This window comes from Coffea arabica, chromosome 10c (genome assembly GCF_036785885.1).
Source record: "Coffea arabica cultivar ET-39 chromosome 10c, Coffea Arabica ET-39 HiFi, whole genome shotgun sequence".
In the NCBI taxonomy this organism is placed as follows: Eukaryota; Viridiplantae; Streptophyta; class Magnoliopsida; order Gentianales; family Rubiaceae; genus Coffea; species Coffea arabica.
In genome coordinates, this window is record NC_092329.1 from 38,554,543 (window position 1) to 38,576,566 (window position 22,024).

General features: G+C 34.6%; 1 protein-coding gene and 1 long non-coding RNA gene across 3 annotated transcripts; both read right to left on the reverse strand.

The window, feature by feature from the left end:
- Positions 1-615: 615 nt before the first annotated feature.
- LOC113715073 (probable magnesium transporter NIPA6) lies at positions 616-8,082 on the reverse strand. Of its 2 annotated transcripts, XR_011822451.1 has the most exons (10): positions 7,669-8,082; positions 6,198-6,254; positions 6,006-6,096; positions 5,762-5,922; positions 5,535-5,662; positions 2,960-3,097; positions 1,558-1,650; positions 1,365-1,482; positions 943-1,136; positions 616-696 (listed from the first exon to the last, which is right to left on the reverse strand). XR_011822451.1 is itself a non-coding variant. In XM_027239227.2 (9 exons), the coding sequence occupies exons 1-9, from the start codon at positions 7,787-7,789 to the stop codon at positions 1,006-1,008; spliced, it is 1,038 nt and encodes a 345-aa protein (XP_027095028.1). In that variant the 5' UTR covers positions 7,790-8,082; the 3' UTR covers positions 616-1,005. The 2 variants fall into 2 exon arrangements, 1 of the variants encoding a protein (XP_027095028.1); XM_027239227.2 differs by having other exon boundaries at positions 616-1,136.
- A 2,212-nt stretch (positions 8,083-10,294) lies between these two features.
- LOC113713397 (uncharacterized) lies at positions 10,295-15,169 on the reverse strand. The gene is made up of 3 exons (XR_003453534.2): positions 14,974-15,169; positions 11,550-11,978; positions 10,295-10,569 (listed from the first exon to the last, which is right to left on the reverse strand). It is a non-coding gene; the product is annotated as an uncharacterized lncRNA (long non-coding RNA).
- Positions 15,170-22,024: the final 6,855 nt, after the last annotated feature.

The window sequence follows — 22,024 nt, forward strand, 5'->3', positions numbered from 1 at the left end:
TGGACAATGCTGAAATCAATGCTAATCACAATATCTGTACATCTACATCATTAGAGATCAGCAAACTAGCATGTTAATCATTTGCGGAGTAACAACAAATAGCCTTTTGTTTCACATCTTAGTGTAACAAACACGAAGGTTACTCAAAATTTTTGCCCATTATTTTGATTTTGAGTTTCTGCGCTTTCATATATGCATCGTTTGGTAGTTGGCTTTTCCCTATTATGAATATCATCCTTTCTTTTGTAAATAGAGTTTAATTATCAATTACTGTTCCACCGTTCAAGATTTCAGTATCACGAGTGCCAGTAATAAGTAGTTTCTCACATATAAAGTATTTAGTTAATTTCAATCTATGGGAGGGCGAAAAAGGACACTAAAATTTGAAACTCTAAATTCAACATTTAAATACCTGGCAATTTTGCAAATGTTTAACTGGAATACATGATATCAATAATTGACCACAGCTAGCATCAAAGTTACTATCATAATTAGAGAGACAACACTAATTATTTCCAATAATCTTTTTATCTCACATGCATCACATCATAAAAACTGTTATAATAATTATTCCAAATAATATTCAAATAATACTCTATCCAAACACAATCAGACTTTATCAAGGAAAAATGGATTTCTCTATTCGTTTTTTGCGAAAAAGGATCTCACCTCATACAAAGCCCATGGCTGCGTCCCCTAAATTGTGAGAAAAAAAAATTAATAAACCTAGAATAAGAAGTGACACAAAAACAAGAGACATTAGCTTTCACCATTTCTTCAGCTTCCTAGTGACTATCAAACCCAAAATGGATTACCTCTACCAGGTGTTCTGTGTAAACCGTCAACAAGAGCAATTATGCCTCAAGCAGGAAATTTGAGTGCTATTTGGTCAAGGGATAAGTAACGAATGCTAATACTATCACCAATGCTAGCTTGGAGTACCTTCAACACGTTTGTTAACAAATCCAACGAGCCCTGATTGTGACTTTTCCAGATTCCTTCCCCTTATTTAAAGTGGTCTTGTCGTATAATTGCAACAAATTCAGGATGCATCTCATCATTATCTTTGTGCTTCCATATTTCCCCGTTAGCATGGACCAGCCATGATATTTGAGGAGAAAGTGATGAATATGCATCTGCAAGAAAATGATCACCAGAGCAATAAAAATGCATACAATGCAACCTAAATATGAGATATACAAACTTCAGCAGTTAATTTGGACGTCAGTCTCAATTGATGATATTCATGCTTCTTTATCGGATCATGTAAGAAAGTAAAAAAAAAAAAAAAGTAAAAAAGTAAACAGCATGATTGGTTACTTATCGTATTGTGACAAAGAATATTTTGTTTATTATCCATTTACCTGAAACAGGCGGAGCCTCTGGATCTCTTGTGCTGTGCAAAATTACTGTACCCGAAAGAACGGTGACAAATCCACAAAGCACAGAAACAATGCTGCTAGCACTCTGACCAGCCCAGTCCTAGAATAGCAGATAAACTCACTAGAGATTTTACAAAGAGAACAAGGTTCCATAGCTAAAGATGAACACACATACCTTGAACATGATAGCACTTGCAAAAATTGTGAGCGATGTAAACATGGCATAATAGATGGGAGAAACAACTGCTGTGTTAAATGTGTCCAAAGCCTGCAAAGCAACATTTAGCTGTTGTATAACTATTCCAATTCCAGTTTCCATACAAGACAAAAAGATACAATTCCAATTAAAGAAGAAAAGCTACTACAGACCCTTCCAATTCCAATTTTAGCCAGTTGTATACACATCATTTTAAAGTCATAAACTTGCATATGTTTTCTCCAGTTTAACAACAACAATCTGCTTCAAACCCGTTAATTCATTCAGAAAGCATAACAGTTACAAGTGGTTCCCTTAGCGAACAGTTCAGGCTTGATTTGTTAAAGGCTCAATTCAAGCTTAAATTTCAATGAGCTCAAGCTCAAATTCGAGCAGGGATTAGGATTTAATTAAATTATTGAATTGAATTCGAACTTGTAGATATTCAGCTCTTTAAGGCTCGAATAATTTTTCATATGTTTTATCTATTATTTTTTATGTAAAGTTATACATTTATTATTTCTTATCTCTATGTATTAGTGAAAATTTAATGTTAAAATTAAAGATATTGAGCTCTTAAATCAAGCTCAAGCCTATTGAATATTAAATTGAATCAAGCTCGATCTTAAGTTTGAGCTCATTTAGGATACAAGCCCTCGAGTTTGGGCCAAAAATTCGAATTGAGCTTCACAGCTTGAAAGCTGAATTCCATTCGTTTCGTTTAGAGCCCTAGGTGACAGTAATTGTTGATTCTTCAGAAGATGAGCTCTGCCAGAAAAGTTTTCATTACGAATCACAGGGAAAAGGGCACTTCTAAAGTAAGTGAATAATCACTGGCATTACAGAAGATAAATGAAATAGAAGGTTTTAGTTAGGAACATAGAAAAGACTATATCAAAATTTAGAAAATACAATCTGTTTGATCACATATCACAGGTATTTAATATTCTTGCAAAAGACAGACTTGGGAAACTTCTACTCTTCTATGTGTCTTCAACTCCAGTAGGTAAGGCGACTAGAAAACCAAAATGAATCATGTAAAGCTAAGTATCAGTCATCTCCTATCATGGCATATAAGGAAGCAGATTGGAAACTGAACTAGAAGCAACCCACAGAAAATTGTACAGCTTCAATGTCATTAATTTTTCAGACCAGATAGCAACATTTTTTTTCCCTGCCATACACCTTCATATTGCCTGCTTAATGAACTTCAGGATTGTATCTAAACAGGTTGTAACAGTATGCTTGATTAACTCATTTTCAATCTTGCCCGTTTGAGTGACTTCAGACAAAAACTTCAGGTTCAAAGGCTATACTGCTGTCTCAAAGAATTATAATACATCATCAATTGAGAAAAGCCTACAGTTAAGAAATTACATACCTTGTTTAAGTAATTCAACTGAGTGATTATACATGTTACAGCAATCATTACGAATACCCATGTCTGGTAGTGTGCTGCCTGGCTAAAACCCTCAAGAGTGAGTTTTATAGCAATACCTATTGCTTTTATGCTCATAACCTGCAGATCATAAAATATGCCAGGAATGAACCCGTAAATAAAAATGCTATTCCATGTCAACATAATTTCTTTTAGCTATTTTGTTCCCAGTATAATCATGTCCATCAAATATGACCACTAAAACTAGTTATGTTTCAAGTCAGGGCTTAGCAAACAGAGAAAGCAACTTGAGTAGAGTGAGTAGTTTTGCAGGTATACCAAGTCAATTTATGTCACTTGATTTACATGTCAAGGATTCTTACTGAAATATTGCATACATGTTATCGACATTTAATATCAAAAGAATAAGAAGGGTTCACGTTTTAAGATAGGTTTTAGAGCAAAATAAAATCACCAGTACACAAGTCTATGGCATCAAACCATGCTTTCAACACAAGAATCATCTATTAAACTTTAAGAAGTCTTATCAACTAATCAACTCTTAACCAAAGTCATTCCCACAAATACTACTTGTCTTTCACCTACTAACGCACAACCTTACTAACTGTGATGATGGACCCAAACCCATCTAAAAAAACATAAGAAATGTTCTACTATCCTTTATAATCTTCTCAATCTGGAATTACAAGGAAATAGAATCTTCACCCATCCACTTTAAACAGATTTCAACCATCTTTTATCTATGTAAATGTTAGAAGTCAGAATGCTAATGCATGTGGTTGGTACTCTTCCACTCTTTTATCTATCCATTTAAATTAAGGACCTTAAGTTGCAATAGGTACAAGATAATCAGCTTCAAATGCTGCGGGCAAAAGAAAGGGAATCTGAGATTCAGAAACAATCAATCATTTTGATAGTTTGTCACCAAAGATATCAACCAGTTAAAATAAAAAATTTTAAATTAAACAAAAAAAAACCACTAACTAAATCAGAGGGCAAAAAGAGTTAAAAGGGAAAGAACTAGATATTAACCAGAGAGTGTAGCAAAGAACATAAAGTACAAATTGAGAAAACTTGTCATAGCTGTATGCTGAAAAATGACTTAGGTGCATGAAAGCTTCTCATAGCTGTGAGGAAGGAAACTGGGAACTCATTCACATATACATTGTTAAACAGCAATATTTAAATTAGCCGATTTCAACTCGAAATTCAATTCAGGCCTTGCTTGATTTGGAATTTGTTTCCTTGTACGCTACTTTCAAGGTGGTTATGAGAATAGCAATTATGAATGTACCACTACTAGAAAAGACTAGTCTGATTGATTCATGGTGGGAAACAAAAAATGTACAATTTAGATATGAAAAAGTAGTTAAGTACTATGACCATAACTTACTACTAGGATCTAGTAAAAAAATTTGAAATCCCACAAATTTGTTTCCATAACTTGAGCATTTGAATATTTACCGTCCAGCTTGAGTTCAAAATCAATTTGCATGTTCGAACAACTGCTTCAAAAAACAGTGATGGCTTGAAAAAGGTTACTTAATCAATAATTTTATTTGATTAAAAAAAACTAATCACGAACCTAGATCTTCTTTAGACTTCTAATCAGCATGACTTGAGCACTGCTCAAAGGAAGAATGATTCCCCATACAACTTCTCAAGAAATTAATGTGTATGCCAACTGTTTCCCAGAAAAAGAAATGTATGCATCTCCACCCACCAAGAAGGTCATTACACTTGAAGGTTGGCTACATCTCTTGGATGCTGCTAACTTTTTTGTAAAACATACATAATAGGCCAAAAGGTTTAGTTTTGCAGACCATTTACTTTCCTTTTCCTGTGCAGGAATTGATAGGCGAAGGCACAGCACTATGAAGCATCAAATCATTGATCACTTATAATCAGATTAAAAGCCAATGAAATGCAACATATGTCAAATTTATTGGTGTTAGAATTATAAAAAAGAACTATGTCCTTATTAATATGCTGAGAAAATCTGGCAGATACATATATATTTACACACACATTGGAGGGGGGAGAGAGAGAGAAAGAGTAGGCCAGAAAGCTGGCAATATACTAGGTGACAATGAAGACTTTTTGGAAGAAATGTATGCTATCAGTAACTATATTCTAAAAAGCAAAAAGTTGAAGTTGTCCTTTCCATAAGGCAGAATACATTCACATTTTACAATCTGATCAAAGAAATCAGGTCGACAGATGCTTTCTGCATTTTAACTTGATACATAAGTCAAATAAGCCTCACAATTCTTCTGTGAGCTCAAATGTTTCTAGACAACATACTCTGCATTACATACTCGCACATAACTCCTGTATTTATGAGAATCTTTGAACAATGATAATATGTTTAGTCCAGTTTAACCATCTAAAAGGATGCTGAATAATCGTCACTAGTATTTTTAACTCTTGTTCCAGGGGACCTCCATCAAAGCGAAAGATAGAGTTGAAGAAGAAAGAGAATGATCACTTCTTCTACATTTATATGTCCTATTATCCCAGCAGAGGCACCAAAAGAAAAAAGAATGGAGACACTTACTGTCAAGGAACCAAAGATGGAGCATACGCCAATGTATACCATTATGTTGGTCTGCCCATATCGTGGTTCACAATACAAAACTAATGCTAATACCACTGCAATTGCTGAAGCTGCGTAGAGAACAAAAGCTGGAGAAATAAAACAAGACTATCAAGGAAAAATCTTTAACCAGTATAGATAAGGGAAGAAATCATATTAAGTGGTAGTAGTTATACTAATTTCTTTACCAGGTTGTGTTGCAAGTTCCCAAATCTCATCAACCGAACTAATATCATGCTCTCCTGGTGCATGAAGCACAATGACAGTGGAGCCCACTACACATAAGATGCACCCCAATATTCCCATTTTTCGCAATTTTTCCTTCAACAAGAAATGTGCTAAAACAGCACTGCGTGGGCAGTAAGAAATATTAACATCACTTGAAGTCACTGGTAAGAGTTTTTTAGTTATCACTTGAAAGTGATACTTTACCTTACAATTATACTCAGTGCTCCCAGTGGAGTCACAAGCACCGCAGGAGCATAAATATAAGCCACAAAATTGGCAAATTCACCAAAAATCACTGCCAGATATTACAAAAAATATTCAGTCAATGTGTCCTTTCAATAACATTAAATGCAGAGATAAACAAGATTAGTAAGTCTGAACCACAAAAAGAATTACTAGCAATCATGCCGATCCACCAAAGTGGCTCCCTTAGATAGCCATGGCCTCCAGATCCTACAGACATGCAAAAGAAATCAGTATTATAAGTCGACAGAAGAGAGAGAGAGAGAGAGAGAGAGATAATGATAACATTGAGTGAAAACTATCAAACTTCGTATAAAATTTTCATACTACTTTCGATTTGGTTTTTCCTTTTGAGTGTGTGATATCATGGTTGTTCCAAAATCTTGCCTATCTTATTGTAATGAGACAATATTGAGGGCAAACATCCTAAGCTACTAGATGTGGGTTAATTTCTTCAATGCCCATAAAACCTAAACAACATATAAGATGCTGTATCAAGATGTTGGACCCTATTATCTTCTTGATAGACCCCTAAAGCATATGACATTGCACCCAGCAGAAGCCAGCCCTTGTCAAATATGTTGTATCGGACTCTCCTTTTCACTAAGGAGCTTGGTACATCAGATTTTGAGCAAGTATTTTGATTATACTGTTCCAGCTAGAGAAATATTGTTATCTCAATAAAAAAGGGGCCTCCACAGAGCTGCGTGTCTCATCATCTCAAGTAGCAATCCTTACACTTGTCAAATAGAGTGAAGGTTAACAATCTCCATCAAAACCATTAGCAAGAAATTGTTTTACTTGATTAATTGACTAACACCAGAATAACATTCAAAGGTTCTCACTGGTAACTGAGTAACATGTCCATTTACGGTTCACAACTCTTCCAGTAAAACTATGAAAAAGGCGCACTTTCAAAACCAAATTCACAATGGAATGCAATTTTTCCTTATTTTTCCTCAAACATCATTTAAGCAAACTTGCACAAAAAATGATGCGTGAAGTAGTACAGTTTCATAGTTGATAACTCTACAACTAAATAAGCAAAAGTCCAACCTTACATATTTTGCTTTGAAGTGCGTCCATTTCAGAAATTTCCCCTGATCATTTTTTACAAGAGTAACAAAACAGAGATTTCATTTCCTCAAGTTTTTTCTCTTATGCAACAAATTTGTCCACACACATGCTACTATGGCTCATTTATCCAGCCTCATAGCTCTAACACCTGTGCTCAACACTCATTGAAGCATAACAAAAGAAATGCAAGGAAAAGTATATTCTCATAGACAAAGTAGAATGTTAGGCATAATACACCTTAAATCTAGACATCGACAGTTCACATCATAAATTTCTTAACATTCAACTAAATCAAACTTTCCTAGATCCCGTGTTGCAAGTTGACTTATTCTGGAAAGGAAATAATGCAAGAAAAAACATTAAATTAAAAAAAAAAAAAAAAAAAACTACTAGTAAGGCCCATTTGACAAGAAGCAATTTACTTCCTCAACAATAAAAGGAATAAATCAAAAAACACAGAGAATAGCAATAACCCATACTACTGACAATAGTGGAAACCAGAAAAAAAAAATTTAAAAGGAATGACTAGGTAAAACAGAGCGCATACCGGCACGTGAGCCTGACGCGCCGGCCCTCTGTAGACCTTTCTTCTTGATGATGAAGCTGGATCCAATAAACGCACTTGAAGCTACGGCTAAGCCAAACCCAATCAAATTAGCCGTGTACATCACCACTGCGCAATTCTTCTCTAATTACCCAATCTTTATCAACTAATTTCTTCTCACCAATCCGATTATGCTTCTTATAACAATAATCGAGGTAATTTACAATTACTCGGAATTTAAATCTCATCTGAATTCCCACAATTTCATTCATAAAAGCAAAACAGAAATATGTAATCTTTAAAACCCTTAGGTAGATTGGCCTTAAGTTTTTTTTTTTATCGAAATTTTGGATTTCGTTTTTCCTTTTTTGGCTTTTCTTAAGGAGAAAGGACGGGAGGATGTGGGACGTGGGACGTGGTTCAGCTGTCGATCAAAGGCCGTATTTATACGCGTAATTATTAAACAAAGTAATTGGACGGCGTTGAAGGAGGGAAACAATCAAGGCAAAATCATAAAAAGTCCCCCTAAGGTTTATGGTGGTTTGTACTTTACCCCTAACGTTATTTTTTAACACTTTATCCCCGCGGTTAGTTCACTCTTCAAATGATTAATTGAAACATTAAACTAGACAAAAATACCCCCATTTAAAACCGTTAAAATTTCTAACATAAATGCCCCCAATCTGTTATTTATAAAGATACGTTTCCCTTCAAGTTGAGAAATATTTTGTTATCATTTCATCATTCATTAAAGCCTTTAAACTTCTAAATCCTACATTTGCAGCTGAAAAGTGACAAAAAAATGTCCCAAATTTCTTCAAATTCATTTCATTGGTTTTCCTCTAGATGTTGTCTATCACAGCATCTAAAAGAACCAAATTAAGATGCCTGTGGATGTGGTAAAATAGCACCTTTAAGAAAATCCTATTGAAAAATCTCAAAAGAAGATTTCTTAGATATTCAAATTATAAGGTATGATTGTATGATAAACTAATGTCTTTTTTAGCTTTTAGACAAAATAATTTGAAAAACAAAAAATTTGTTTTTTTCTTAGAATCGTCAAACATACAATTTTCTCGTTTTTCTTTGCAAAATACATTAGTAAGAATGGACTTTTTCCCTCCAAGAAGGATATTTTTGAAAAAAACTTATCGCTCGACCCTAGTTCATAGGTAGTTTTGTCTGTTCATTATTTTATCAGGAATACCATTGTCTTTTACCTATTAACCACCACCATTTTGACTATCAATTAGGGGGATAAAGTGCCAAAAAATTAACATGAGGAGATAAAGTGCAAAACATTATAAACCTTAAGGGGACTTTTCGTGAATATCCCAATAATCAATTGATATGATCCGGATCCCCCACTCTAGTCCATGAAGATTTCACCTGTTCAAGTTATTCGAGTTTCAAGTTGTGTCTTTATTTGGTGTTGTTAAGCAAGGGTTTTAATGTTAATTACCTTGCTAATTTAGTTGTTTATCTACTTTAATTAATTTGGCCAGATTGTGTCTCAAGGTGGGCTGACTTTTTGTTATTAATTTTAGGAAAATAAGTGATTCCAAATCACATTAGGATTTCTAGACAGTTCCTAGCTTCATTAGGATTTGAGTTGTAAGAAGCTATAAATAAGCTTCAAACCTACAACAACAAACATATTTTGATTACTTAAATAAAATTGAGAGTATTCTCTTGGCTTCTTGCAAGCACCTCTTGAACATCTTAGAAATTTCCTAACTTGGCTTATTAAACAAGAGTCACACTTGTTTGTGGCGCCGTTCTACCAAATTCCTCGGTTCGCTAATTCGTTAAGTCGCGGGTTGAGATCGTATCAAGAGTGTTCGCAACTTAGAGGGTTAGATTGGATCAAAAAGAATTCTGCCAAGTAAACCTAGAAAATTTCCATCAAGATTGTGGGAATCGCAAGGATGAACTTCACCAACGTGGAGAAATTGGCATCAGTCAACCTACAAAAATAAAATAACTTTCAACTTGAAACAAATCAGAAATTGGATAAAGAAGCACTACAAGAAAATTGTTCATCAGTGACAACACAAAGTCATCACAGAACATACAAATATCGTCACAAATACCTTTTATTGACGACTTTTTGATCTTCACAAAGTCGTCACTAAATCCCCGTCGGTAAAAGTAAACAGTGACGACCTAAAATGTCGTCACTAAATAGTTCTCATTAGTGACGACTTTAAGTAGAGCATTTTTGACAAAAGATCAATTCGTCAATAAAACACTTCCAGATTGTCGTCACTAATGACAACTATTTAGTGACAACTATTTGGTCGTCACTAAATAGTTGTCATTAGTGACGACAATCTGGAAGTGTTTTATTGACGAATTGACCTTTTGTCAAAAATGGTCTACTTAAAGTCGTCACTAAAAAGCACCGAAAGCCATTATATATAACTATTTTACTGACAACAATTGTCGTCACAAATGTAACTTAGATTTAGTGACAGTTTCTGTTGTGACAAGGAGTTTTTATTTTCTATTTTGTGACAACTTTTTTTTGTCATTAGATAATTTCATAATAGCTTAATAGTCATAATTTGGCCTGTAATCATTGCTAAATCATTGATTTTAAACAAACCATACAAATAAACATGAATGATTGATAACCAAAAGTATTTGCATTAGATTACATGGTAATAATATAGCATTCTCAAATGCCAAATTCAAGTGTACATTGCCCAACTAATGCCTACAAAAATAACATTTGTCCAAAATATCACTTGTACATAAGGTACATTTACAAAAGCAATCACAGTTTAAGAAATTGAAGAATATCTAAATGAACCACTCCATGAGCAAAAGGCAATTTTGTCTTCAACATTCTTCAACCATAACCATAGATATCTTCCAAAAGCTAGTATGAATAGCATTTATCTGTCATAAAAGAGTAAAAGAAGTAGGTAAGGGGAGGAGTACAATAATAAAGAACAAGTAATGAGACTTAGATTATTAAGACAAAAATTACAATTCATTAAGAATCTCATATAATTTGGGCCCACATATTACAACACCAGCAAGAAGTTAGAAATCACAGTCCAATCTATACAAATACAACACTGCATAAGTTCAACTAAAGAGCTCTCTAAAACAGTTTTTTTTTAATTTTCTTTCTTCTTCTTTAAATAGCTCAACTTATTGAACAATTAAATTGGACTCCCACAGTAATTATTGTTTAATGTTTATGCTTTTGGTTGTTTATATATTAAAACTAGGTGATTGCTTCCCACGCAAGGCGTGGGAACTTTAGACCTGTTAGTAAGGTTGTATTTGTTATTGTAATATTTTTAATATTTTAGATGATGAAAAGAGTGATGTGGTGTGTATCGTGAACTTGGGCTGGGAGTGAAAAGGAGTATTAGTCAAAAATATATTAGTTCAAAGAGTAGTCATGTACTAATACAAAGGACACAGCCAATGCAGTAATGATGATTCACAAGAAAAAGGAAAGCATGATATTTACATATACAGCAGTAATTTAGTATAGATGATTCAAAAGAAAGAGGCTCCTTTGACGTTCAAATACATTCCATTAACATGTAACAACAACTCAGATGACAATGAAATAAATTCACAAGTACCAATCACTTGGTCATTACTGCAGTAACAGTTAATGGAAGTAGCAAGATATTGCTACAACTTGGTCACATGCAAATTTTTTTTTTGTTCTGGGTTCACAAGGAATGAATTCATAAATTATGAAGCAGCAAAATAATTTCACAAGTACCAATCACTTGGTCATTACCACAGCAACAGTTTCAATACCAATAGTTTCAACTTTCTTGAGACAATCAAGTTGCATCTTAAGTTTGCAAAATATCAAGTTTTACATGTCCATTAAAAATTTTAAAAAGTACCTTTGCTTTCATCACCACCTTTCCGGCTTAGAATACCTCCTTGAACACCACCCCCATAAGCCACTGCTTCATCTGGTTTTACACTCTTGTTGGGTTCCTTTCCATCAAAGTAGTCCTTGAGAAGTTATTGGACTTTTGGGATCCTGGTAGCCCCACTAACAGGAACAATTTCATGCATCTGGTGGTTCTCCAAACCAGCATCCCCCATAGCCTTCTTGACAAGTCCCATGTTTTTGCTAAAGAGGTCATTGTTCAACTCGTCAAATCAAGCATGAGTCCTAACTTGCTGCTGGCTGCTTAAAGCTCTTTTGGCACGTTCAGCTTCCCTCAGTTTTCCAAGTGGTCTATTGTGGTTGCTGATGTTCTTTCCATGTTTCTTGTTAATCAACTTGATGAAATATTCTATAATCCTTTGATGAAAGCCTTTGCCTACAATAAAACAGAGCAATTAGAACCATATGAAAGCTTTTTATAAGAAATGTAACTAATAAAACTTATACAAGAAATTGGTTGCTTTAATCATTGTTCAATATTTTGCAAAATCAACAGTTAATTAGTGTAGTTAGATAAACTTTTTTAATTCGTAGTTAGATAGGCAACTGCTGCTGCTCTGGGTTCATTGATAGTCCTAGCAACATTCAGCCCAGCAATAATACCTGCATTCTTTGTTGCCTGCCTCTGGGCATCATTGAAGTAAAATATGATTCAACGAGTAACTCTAGAAATTGAACTATACCGGGAACAGTTACCACAGCATCCTTAATTTTCTTTGCAAGGAAAGCTTCAGCTGCTTCTTTCATCTTAGTTAAAACCATTACACTAATTTCCTCAAGACTAAAGACTTTAACCTTACTATCCTTAATTTTCACCTAGATATAAGGTTTTCCATCCTTGTTCACAATCTTACAAGGAACGAGCTTCATATCCCTCTAAACTTCATTAGTCTCAATCCTGTTATATAACAGTTAAGACTTCAGTGAGCATATGTATACACACCAAAATGTTCCAGCAAAAATGATAAATACACGAGTGTGCCTTACTTTCATCCAATAACATCGAATCAGTCTTTCGCTACCAGCAAATGCAATCCATGATGGCTTAATACGATTCCTTGGTCATTTGCTGTGATTTCAACATGACCATTTTTGTAAATATGAGCACATGAATAGGTAGTTCCAAGATCTATTCCAATGACTATTCCCAATTTTGCAGCTTATTCTTTGGTGATGGAAATTGTAGATAGACAGCCTTTTGCACCGAAAAATATTATTGGAAAAAGTAAAACTCTTATGTATAGTTTTTGAGAGAAAAAAACTAAAACACTGCAGGATGAAGCAATTCCACACTCATGATGAAATCCACAATTACTTGAGCAACCGTGGGATTGAAGAGTTCGAAGAGCTTGCTCAAACATTGTGGTGACCATCCCAAGAACAAGTGGAAAAAATAAGAACTCATTTAATTTCAAGAAAATGAAATGAACATCAAGTATCAAACTAACAAACAGTGCAGGAACACAAGAAGGATATGAACTGCGAAGAACAATCTGATAGATAGCCTAGTGGTTAATGGTTTTTTTTCCCATCTCCCTTTTTTCTTCCTTCCCAATCCTTCCTTGCTAAAAAATGGCTTTGAAAGTATCAAATAGTACCTATCAAATTAGCGAACTGAGTTAGTTTAAAGAAGATCCTATAATAGTTATTCTAAAAATCTTTAGTCACTTGCTACGTGAGGAGGGCGTGGCAGATAATAACTCTTTGTTTTTTGGCTCATTTCGAATTGATATACTTTTTGGCTTAATTGGAGAGAACTAATTTGAATCATTTCCAACCAATTTACAGACATATCCTTAATGCTTTCCAATAATACAAACAGTTTTTTTTATTGAAAAGATAACCGAGTCAATTAGTGGGTTCCATTCCATCATAATAAGAGAGAGACTCTGTACTAATAATGTCAATAATAAATCCAATCATGTAACATAAATGAAAGAACATCAATTATTAATTTGCACCAATAGCAAAAATCAACTGGAATTTCCCTAAAGAAGTTGTACACGAAACATACTTTTATACAGTAATTTGTGATTAAACTACTACGTATTTCCAGTCTACTGTGCCGTTTCGTGACGTGGGCTCATAAGCTACGGTTTTGTTTGTTTCTGTACGAGAAGAAGCTAAACAATAGTTATCGTTAAAAAAAAAAAGGGGTTGGCGAGCTCCGACAGAAGATTGGATCTCCTCAAGGCATAGTCAATTAATACCAGTAAAGAAGTGTCTTTATGTAGTCAGTCAAGGGAAGGGATAAATAAATGTGCGTCATTTTAGCAATTTAGTGGGAGAGAAGCTAAAACACCAGACGGCAACTTTTGAATAATCGTCGTATTCGGAAAAATACACTACTACTACTACAAAAAAAAGGGTTAAGAACAGGCCTATCTATGACGACGTTCTTTAACCTCCTAAGAGGGTCAGACAACTTTCTGGAATCGAAGAGGTGGCTGAGTTACACGTTTATAAAAGAAACCAACAAAAAGAATGCACCCACCAATGAAATCCTACTAGATTGAATAATGGAGTGTAAAAAAGAACCACTGTCTAGTGATACATTATTATTATTATTACCAGCTTACATCTCGTAAAGTGATCCAATATTAACAAAGCTAGACTCCAAAGCCATGGGAAGAGAGAGTGAAAAAACCCACCTTTAAATCAAAGGTTTGTATAAGAGTTTTGCGTAGCGGCCATGAAACTATTTAGTTTACTAAAAATATATATATATTAATAATCAAATGAATTCACTTATAAAAAAGCGACTAAAAATAACCATCTGTCTAAACGATATATGCACCATTGTGGAAGTCAAACTACAAAGCAAAGACTCTGAAGTTTTAAAACTTTAAACTGCCTGCGTCAATCTGTAAGGAGCATGTGTGTAGTGTACTTCAACCGTCTAATTCCAATTGCTAGTAAATTGATTTTAAAATCCTGAATTAGGTTCTGATATCGCGCGCGCACTCTAAAGAAATTCACTTAAAAACGACAACTAATTAGAGACCTCTTTCAGTTCAGTTGATATTTGATGGAATGACCGGAATTGCAAATTTAAGCAAACGATCGTCTTCCCCAAGCAGATTAGGCATCAATCTTCTATTTAGACCTTCACTCGGGCATTTTAACAAACAGTACATGGGCATAGAAGGATCCAGCAATTTTTGCTCAATTGGGACTGTAATTAGCCCCCCAAAATTTGTCAAAACACAAGAGATTTCAGTCCAAACAACATACAATAGCATACAATCTAAAATCGTTAGCAATCAACATGAAGTTGGCACTGAACAAACGCACGGCAAACATGCTTTGAGACTTTTCAATGTTCATACTAAAAATGGAAAACTAAAATTCAAAGAAGGCAGACGGCTTACAGCGTTTGCTTGGCGAAGTCTGCAGGCGATGGTGATGGTCGAAGGAAGGTGCGAATGATCAGGCGGCTGTAGCTGCCATGGTAGCCGCGCTGGAGCTGGGCGCCAGTGGTGGGTGGCAACATGAAATCGAGGAGCGACAGTGAGAGAGAAAGGCCGTGCGGGAAGGGGAGATGCGTCAGGCAGCTAGGCGGCGCACGAAATGGAGATGCCGTGGCGGAACTTGGAGGCGGCGGAAATTGGATGAGAGCAGAGTGACGGCAGCTATGGAGATTGCGCGCTGTGATGGCCGATGAGCGGCTGTTGCTCTGTATTTTCTTTGTGTCCCCTCTAGGCCAAGACCTTTCTCTGTTTCTGGTTTCACTTCCTCAATCACCAGCCCCCAATTGAAACTTTAGTCTTTTCCTTCGTTCCCCTGCCGACGTCCCCCTTTTCTTCCTCGACAGCTAAAAGATTTTGGGCAGAAATTTGCAAAAAATATTGTAGAATATTAGGGATTTGGAAAAATTGGGGAAAATGTATAGGAGAGAGAAAAACGAACCTTTCCAATGAAAACCTTGCCCTTTAATGCTGGACAGCCATGGTGATGCTAGTGAGAATCCAGAGAACGGATTTGTTGTGTGGGTGAAGGTATCAGGTGCCGTGCGGAAGCTCTGTTTTGTACTCAGTGCAGAAGCTTGTTTGTTTCAGCTCGGTGAAAGTTTGTGTTGCTCAAGTGTTCCGTTGCTTTAACTCAGACCAAGTGTTCCGTTGTTTTTCTTTTCAGAATGTGTTCCGCTGCTTTGGTCTTTGCTTTGCTTTGGATATTGTTTTTGTTGTGCGGCACTTTCACTATGATTTGATCAAAATTTTGACTTCACTCATTTTCCCTCCATTTGATACCAAAAATCATGTTTTTTTCTGGATTTGTAATATGGTTTGAACCATAGATTTTAATGCTATAGTATTATTCTTTATTTTTTAGCAAAAAATAAAAATTTTCATCAACATAGGTGGTAAAATTTGTTAATTTCATATAATTGAAAATGTACTTTTATAATTTGCTAATATTTTATACTAATTTCTTATAATTGCAGCACTAAAGAACATCATGTAATTGAAAATAATTAAACTCAAATTATATGGTTATAACATAGTTTCAATAAAAATAATCATTTTCCCAACATTTGAGACCAATCATCATGCTTTTTTTATTTTTAATTTGGTTTGAAGCATAGATTTTATTGCTATAGTATTATTCTTTATTTTTAGTACAAAAACACAAATTTTCATCAATATAGGTGGCAAAATTTGTTAATTACATATAAGTGAAAATATACTTTTATAATTTGCAAATATTTTAGCCCTGCAATTTTTTATAATTGCAGCACTAAAGTACATCATTAATTGAAAATAACGAAAGTCAAATTCTATGGTTATAACAGACTTTCATTAAAAATAATCAAATGCTATTAATAAGACATTATTGTTAAGTCAAAATCAAAGAAAATTTAGTGATGACATAATGTTATCACTAATTTATTCAAGATTATAATGACAAGAAAAGTCGTCACTAATTAAATTGCTAGTTTTTAATATTGTCAATTGCTAGTTTTTAATACTTTTGTGAAAATATTGATAATGGTTGAGAAAATTTTGTTACATTACTGCAAGTGATAAATGTACTTTTGTTCTTTTTCAAACATTTATTTTAATGTTTAATTTTGTTTAAAACTATTGTACTAGTATAGATTTGCAAAACAAAACTTAAGTTCTCAATAGTTAAAAAATTCATTACAGAGAAAACACAAAGTAGTAGTTGCAAAATGTGTATAAATTACAGATATTTTGTGTATAAATTACAGTTTATTTTAATATTTAATTTTGTTTGAAACTATTTTACTAGTATAGATTTGCAAGACATAGATTTATGGGTAATTTTTTTTTTTTTGCTTTCACATATTTAATTTATGTTAAATACAAAACCTACCAGTTTCCCTTTCATAAAAATATTAGTGCAACACTTTTTGAATTTTACTTACAAACATTTATGTATTTAACGTAAATTAAATGATTCAGAGTGAAATGCCCATAAAGAGCAGAATATTTATTCATGTAATGGAGGAAACCCACAAAGAGTTGGTACTTTATGGGCCATTTCTTTTTTTTAAAAAAATTTAATTTATGTTGAAAAGATAACCTGCCAGTTTTCGTTTTATAAGAAATCAGTGTAATACTTTTTGAATTTTACTTACAAACATTTATAAATTTATCATAAATTATATGTTTGAGAGTAAAATGCCCATAAAAAGTTGGTACTTTAAATAGATAATGCTCATTTGCCCATAAACTACACTCCCTAAAGGCTATTTTGTTAATTACTTTGTAGTACTTTGTTATTCCTTTGCTAATACTACTTGGCATGTAGTACAAAGGATAAATCTGGCATAAATTTCTTATTCCATTGATAAAAAGACCTGCCTGCCTTATAACTATTGTAATGAAAGATATATCTTTAGAGTTTATAACAAATTATTACTTAAGTTTGAGAAAATTATAAAATATTTATGCATAGTTTATCAAGATACCATTCGCAATTTCCTAATAAAAAAATAGGGGCTAAATTGTAAAAGTTAGGGTGCCATAATATAAATAATAAAATTGGTGTATTACATATGGGGGTTAAATTGCAAAAGTTATAGTGCCATAATAGAATTAATAAAATTGGTGAATTACATATGGGGCTAAATTACAAAAGTTAGGGAGTAATAATAGAATTAAAGAAATCGGTGCACTACATATGGGGCTAAATTGTAAAAGTTAAGGTATCATAATCGAATTAATGGAATTTTTTACAACATTTGGGGCTAAATCGCAAAAGTTAGGGTGGCACAGTAGAATTACAGAGAGTGACTTAGAAATAAGTACTTTAAACAGTGAAGATTAATTCTTGTCACTAAATCCAAATCGGTAGAGTGACAGTGACGATATTAGAAGTTGTCACTATATAGATCATTTTAGTGACAACTTTTTCAAAGTCGTCACTGAAGACTTAGTTGCTTTGAGCAATTATGACAACTTTCCTTGTCGTCACTAAACAACCACGTTTTGTGACGACTTTTGTCGTCACTAAAAAATGTTGTCACTAATGACCATATTTTTTGCAGTGTAGTTTGTGACGAAAATAACGGGTCGTCACTAAACATTTAGTTGTTTTGATGCAATTATGACAACTTTAGGTGTCGCGACTAAAGAAGCTCCTTTTGTGACGACTTATTGTCATCACTAAAAAATGTTGTCACTAATAAATTTTTTTTTTTAGTGATCAGTGACGACAACAAAAAGTCGTCCGTAAATAGGGCAAGCAATAGTGATGATGTTCTTAATGTCGTCACTATTGTGTGTTCTAAACACTCCCGCGCTCTTGCTAAAATTTGGCGGGAATTTAGAAAAGTCGTCACAAATGAGTTGGCTCTCATTAGAGGTTTGTGACGAGTTAGAAAGTCGTCAATAAAGGATCCACTATTGTGACAACTTTTTTTCGTCACAAAGAAAAGTTGTCACTGATGACCAATTTTCTTGTAGTGAAGCAATGGGACATCATTAGCTAAATGTCAAGAAGGTATAGAACAAGATTTAAACGTGAAAACTCCCTTTGACCCTTCAGTATTCTTTCCCCTCCTCTTGAAAGCGATTTGTCCACAAATCGACGGTGCGCTTAAAGGACAACAATGTTGGAAATAGATGAATGACTACGAGCCATGTTGCATGCCATGTGGTCAACCTCACAATGCTCTCGAATAAAAACATCCTCCAAGACAGGAAACATCTCCTATAAAGCTTATGGGAATTTCAAGTGACACTCCAAAGCTCTCTAATTAGCTCTTTGTCATGGAATGTCAAATTCAGACCTAAACAACAAATAACACCATTAGTATATATAAGTTTAAAACTACTCAACCACTTACCATTGGCAATCATCAGATGAGGATCTTCATAATGATACTCAATTAGCTTAGAAAAATCTCGAATCTGGTTATGCAAAGTAACAAAAGTCTCCACAAGTTGTCGGTTTGGCCTATCTGGAGATAGAACAATGACCCAATCATGTTGCACATCCGTAGAAGCATGAACCAGTGAGGTAAGAACAACATTCGGATCTTGATTGACACACTTGTCTGCATCACCCAACATAAGTGGCAGCAATGAAGTGAAGCTCATTCCATACTAATCACATGAATTTGCACAAGTTAGAGTTGATAAAATGGGCTCGTGACCACCAGCTTTTGGACATGTGAATAAGCGTCAAAGATCACCACTTTTAGCTGCAATAAGCATGAAATTGGATTGCAAGTCTTTAATCATAGCTGGAAAATTTTGGACAGCTTTACAACACTTCTCATCAAGATGATGAACTCGAGTCAATCCTCCAATGGTGTGGACAGGTTTGAATTGATATTGTTCCATGAATTTATACCAAAGAGATTTAGCTCCTAGAAGACAAACTCCACGAAAACTCGCAAAGTGTCCAAGTGACTTCGGAATGGAACATGCCATGACCAATTCTACTTAACATTGTTTAATCTGCACAAAGGAAGAGATACTAAACAAAACACATGTGAGCCGGTTATAAAACAAAATGTTCACACTTTCAACTTTTGCAAACATGGCCAACTCTTCCCTTTTACTCTTCACTAAGGCCAAATTTTTCTTGCCTTTTCCCACTCCATTCTTCTCGGCCCATTGGTCACTCATTGCACTTGAGTGTTGATTTTCTTTGTCTAGCTGATGTTCATGGCTCGGCTGCAACTTATTCATATGTGGCTCTTCAATCAACGAGGGACTGGAGTGAATTTTTCTTTTATTACCGCTGGTTGACACTTGATTAAGTTGTTCAAAGTATGAATGCAGTACTTGGCTAATTTCTCACATCATAGAATCAACCGATTCCTTAGTCCGACTTCAAAAATCATCCTTTGATTCACGAGGCTTTGGCTCAATTCGAGAATTCTTAAACTCCTTGATTTGATTGTCAAGACACTCCTTAGATGAATCTCGTTTGCTTGAGGATGACCTTGATTTAGATGCTCGGCACAAACTTCTTTGCTCCTTCTCATACTCATCACAAGCATGTTTATAACTTTCATATGCATGCAAAGCACGGTAACGTTCCATCTCCTCCCGGAGTGAACGAAACTCATGTTGTGAACTAGAGTGCATGGAACTAGAGTACTTGGACGTAGTTCACATGGAACTCCTCCCCTTGAGAGGCTCATTCTACAAGAATTCTTGATTGTATGAGCAAAATACAACTCTACTAGGCATGATTACATGACCTGCAAAGACGGTTAGTGTGAGGACCGGCAAATTTTTCGATTTTTAAACCCCTATTTTTGGCTCATTTAATTATTTATTTGAATATTTGCCCTGAATAATATTTTCTAACCTTATTAGACTTAAATACATGGAATTATGACTTCATTATAGTTTGAAAGTGACTCGTTTCAAAAATTAAATTTCGGAAGCTCGATTAATGAAAATAGTGAAAACATGTTTTAAAATTTTAGCCAATTGGGAGTACAATAAGCTCGGAAAATTGGAGACATGTACAATGGTTCTAAAATAGGTAATTTTAGGTTTAAGTACTCAAGTGATAGTTAGTGGTACGATCGTTATAAGAAATTCTCGAAGGTTTCACTGTATCGCGCCTAAATTGGAAATACGCGTTTTCACGCGCACGATTAATTGAGAAACATTAGATCATTATTTTGGGACAATTAAGAATGAATAATATTTATATGAATATAAGTGCATTAGAGGTTTAGTGCACAAGTGAAATAAACCCGAGAGGAAACGCGCGCGTACGCGCACTATTGGAGAGTTGACTTTGTACAATTGGAGCCTACAATTACTAAGCTTCTCACGGAAGCTTCCTCATCAGCCATAACACTCTTTTCTTTTCCTCAAGCTGGCCGAACAACACAAGGAGGAAGAAGACCCATTTCTTCAACTCATTTCACTCAAATTTGCACTAAATCACCTCAAATTTCTACCACACACACAATATAACTTGGAGATCATCTTAAGGTACAAAAAGGGGGCTGCTTTTCATGGTTTTCTTGGGCTAAGAAGGACCGAAAATTTCTGCCTAAGTCATCAACTAAGGTAATCAATGATCAACCTCTCAATTCTTGGCTTATGGAAGTAATATAGCATTTATAAACCCTTGCATGCTTATGGGTAGCTTGTCTATGATGGAAATTTGGTTGTGTGGGCTCTATGAACTCCCACTTTGGTTGATGGACTGATTTGGTGGTTGATGATGATAATTATGTTGGTTTAGTGCTTAAATTAGTGGTATAATGTTGGGTTATTGTTAGAAACTCCAAGATGGTGCAATGGCCAAAAGTGACTATTTTACCCCTACCTTGTCCGACCACTTTTGTGCAAAATTTTGAGGTTCTAATGGCTTGTTTATGTTGTTTATATGTTATATTGGTTGTGTTAAAAGTTTCATTGAAAAATAACATGATTTGATCACCCAAATGTCGGAAATTCGAAAGCTTGAAAATCTGGAATTTGAATCCCGTCACTGCCCAGGCAGTCTTCTTGTTTCGGCCATAACTTGTTGCTCCGATATCGGAATCGAGTTCCATTTATGGAATTGGAAACTAGACATTCCTAGCTTTCCGTTGGTATAAAATTCATGTCCTGGTTCCACTTGAGCTAGCCAAACCATTCATTTGAAATCCACTGTCCTGTTTTGTTGCTTCCTGGAAGGCAGCTCATGAGCTGCAACTTAATGCTCACGAACGAGCTGGTTATGGACGGAGTTTGAAAATGGTTTCTTCTGAGAAAATGTAGTCTTATAAGTCTATTTTCCAACTCCACCAACCACGATCAATTCTGAGTTGAATTGAGGGATTTATGATCAAAACTCAAATCTTGTCTGGTGAAGGAATACCTTACATTTGGACAGATTTGAACTAGCAATGATTTGGGACTTGTTATCCGAAATTTCTTGGTGTAAATCACCTATCAAATGTACCTTGGACAAATTTTAGACATTACCTAC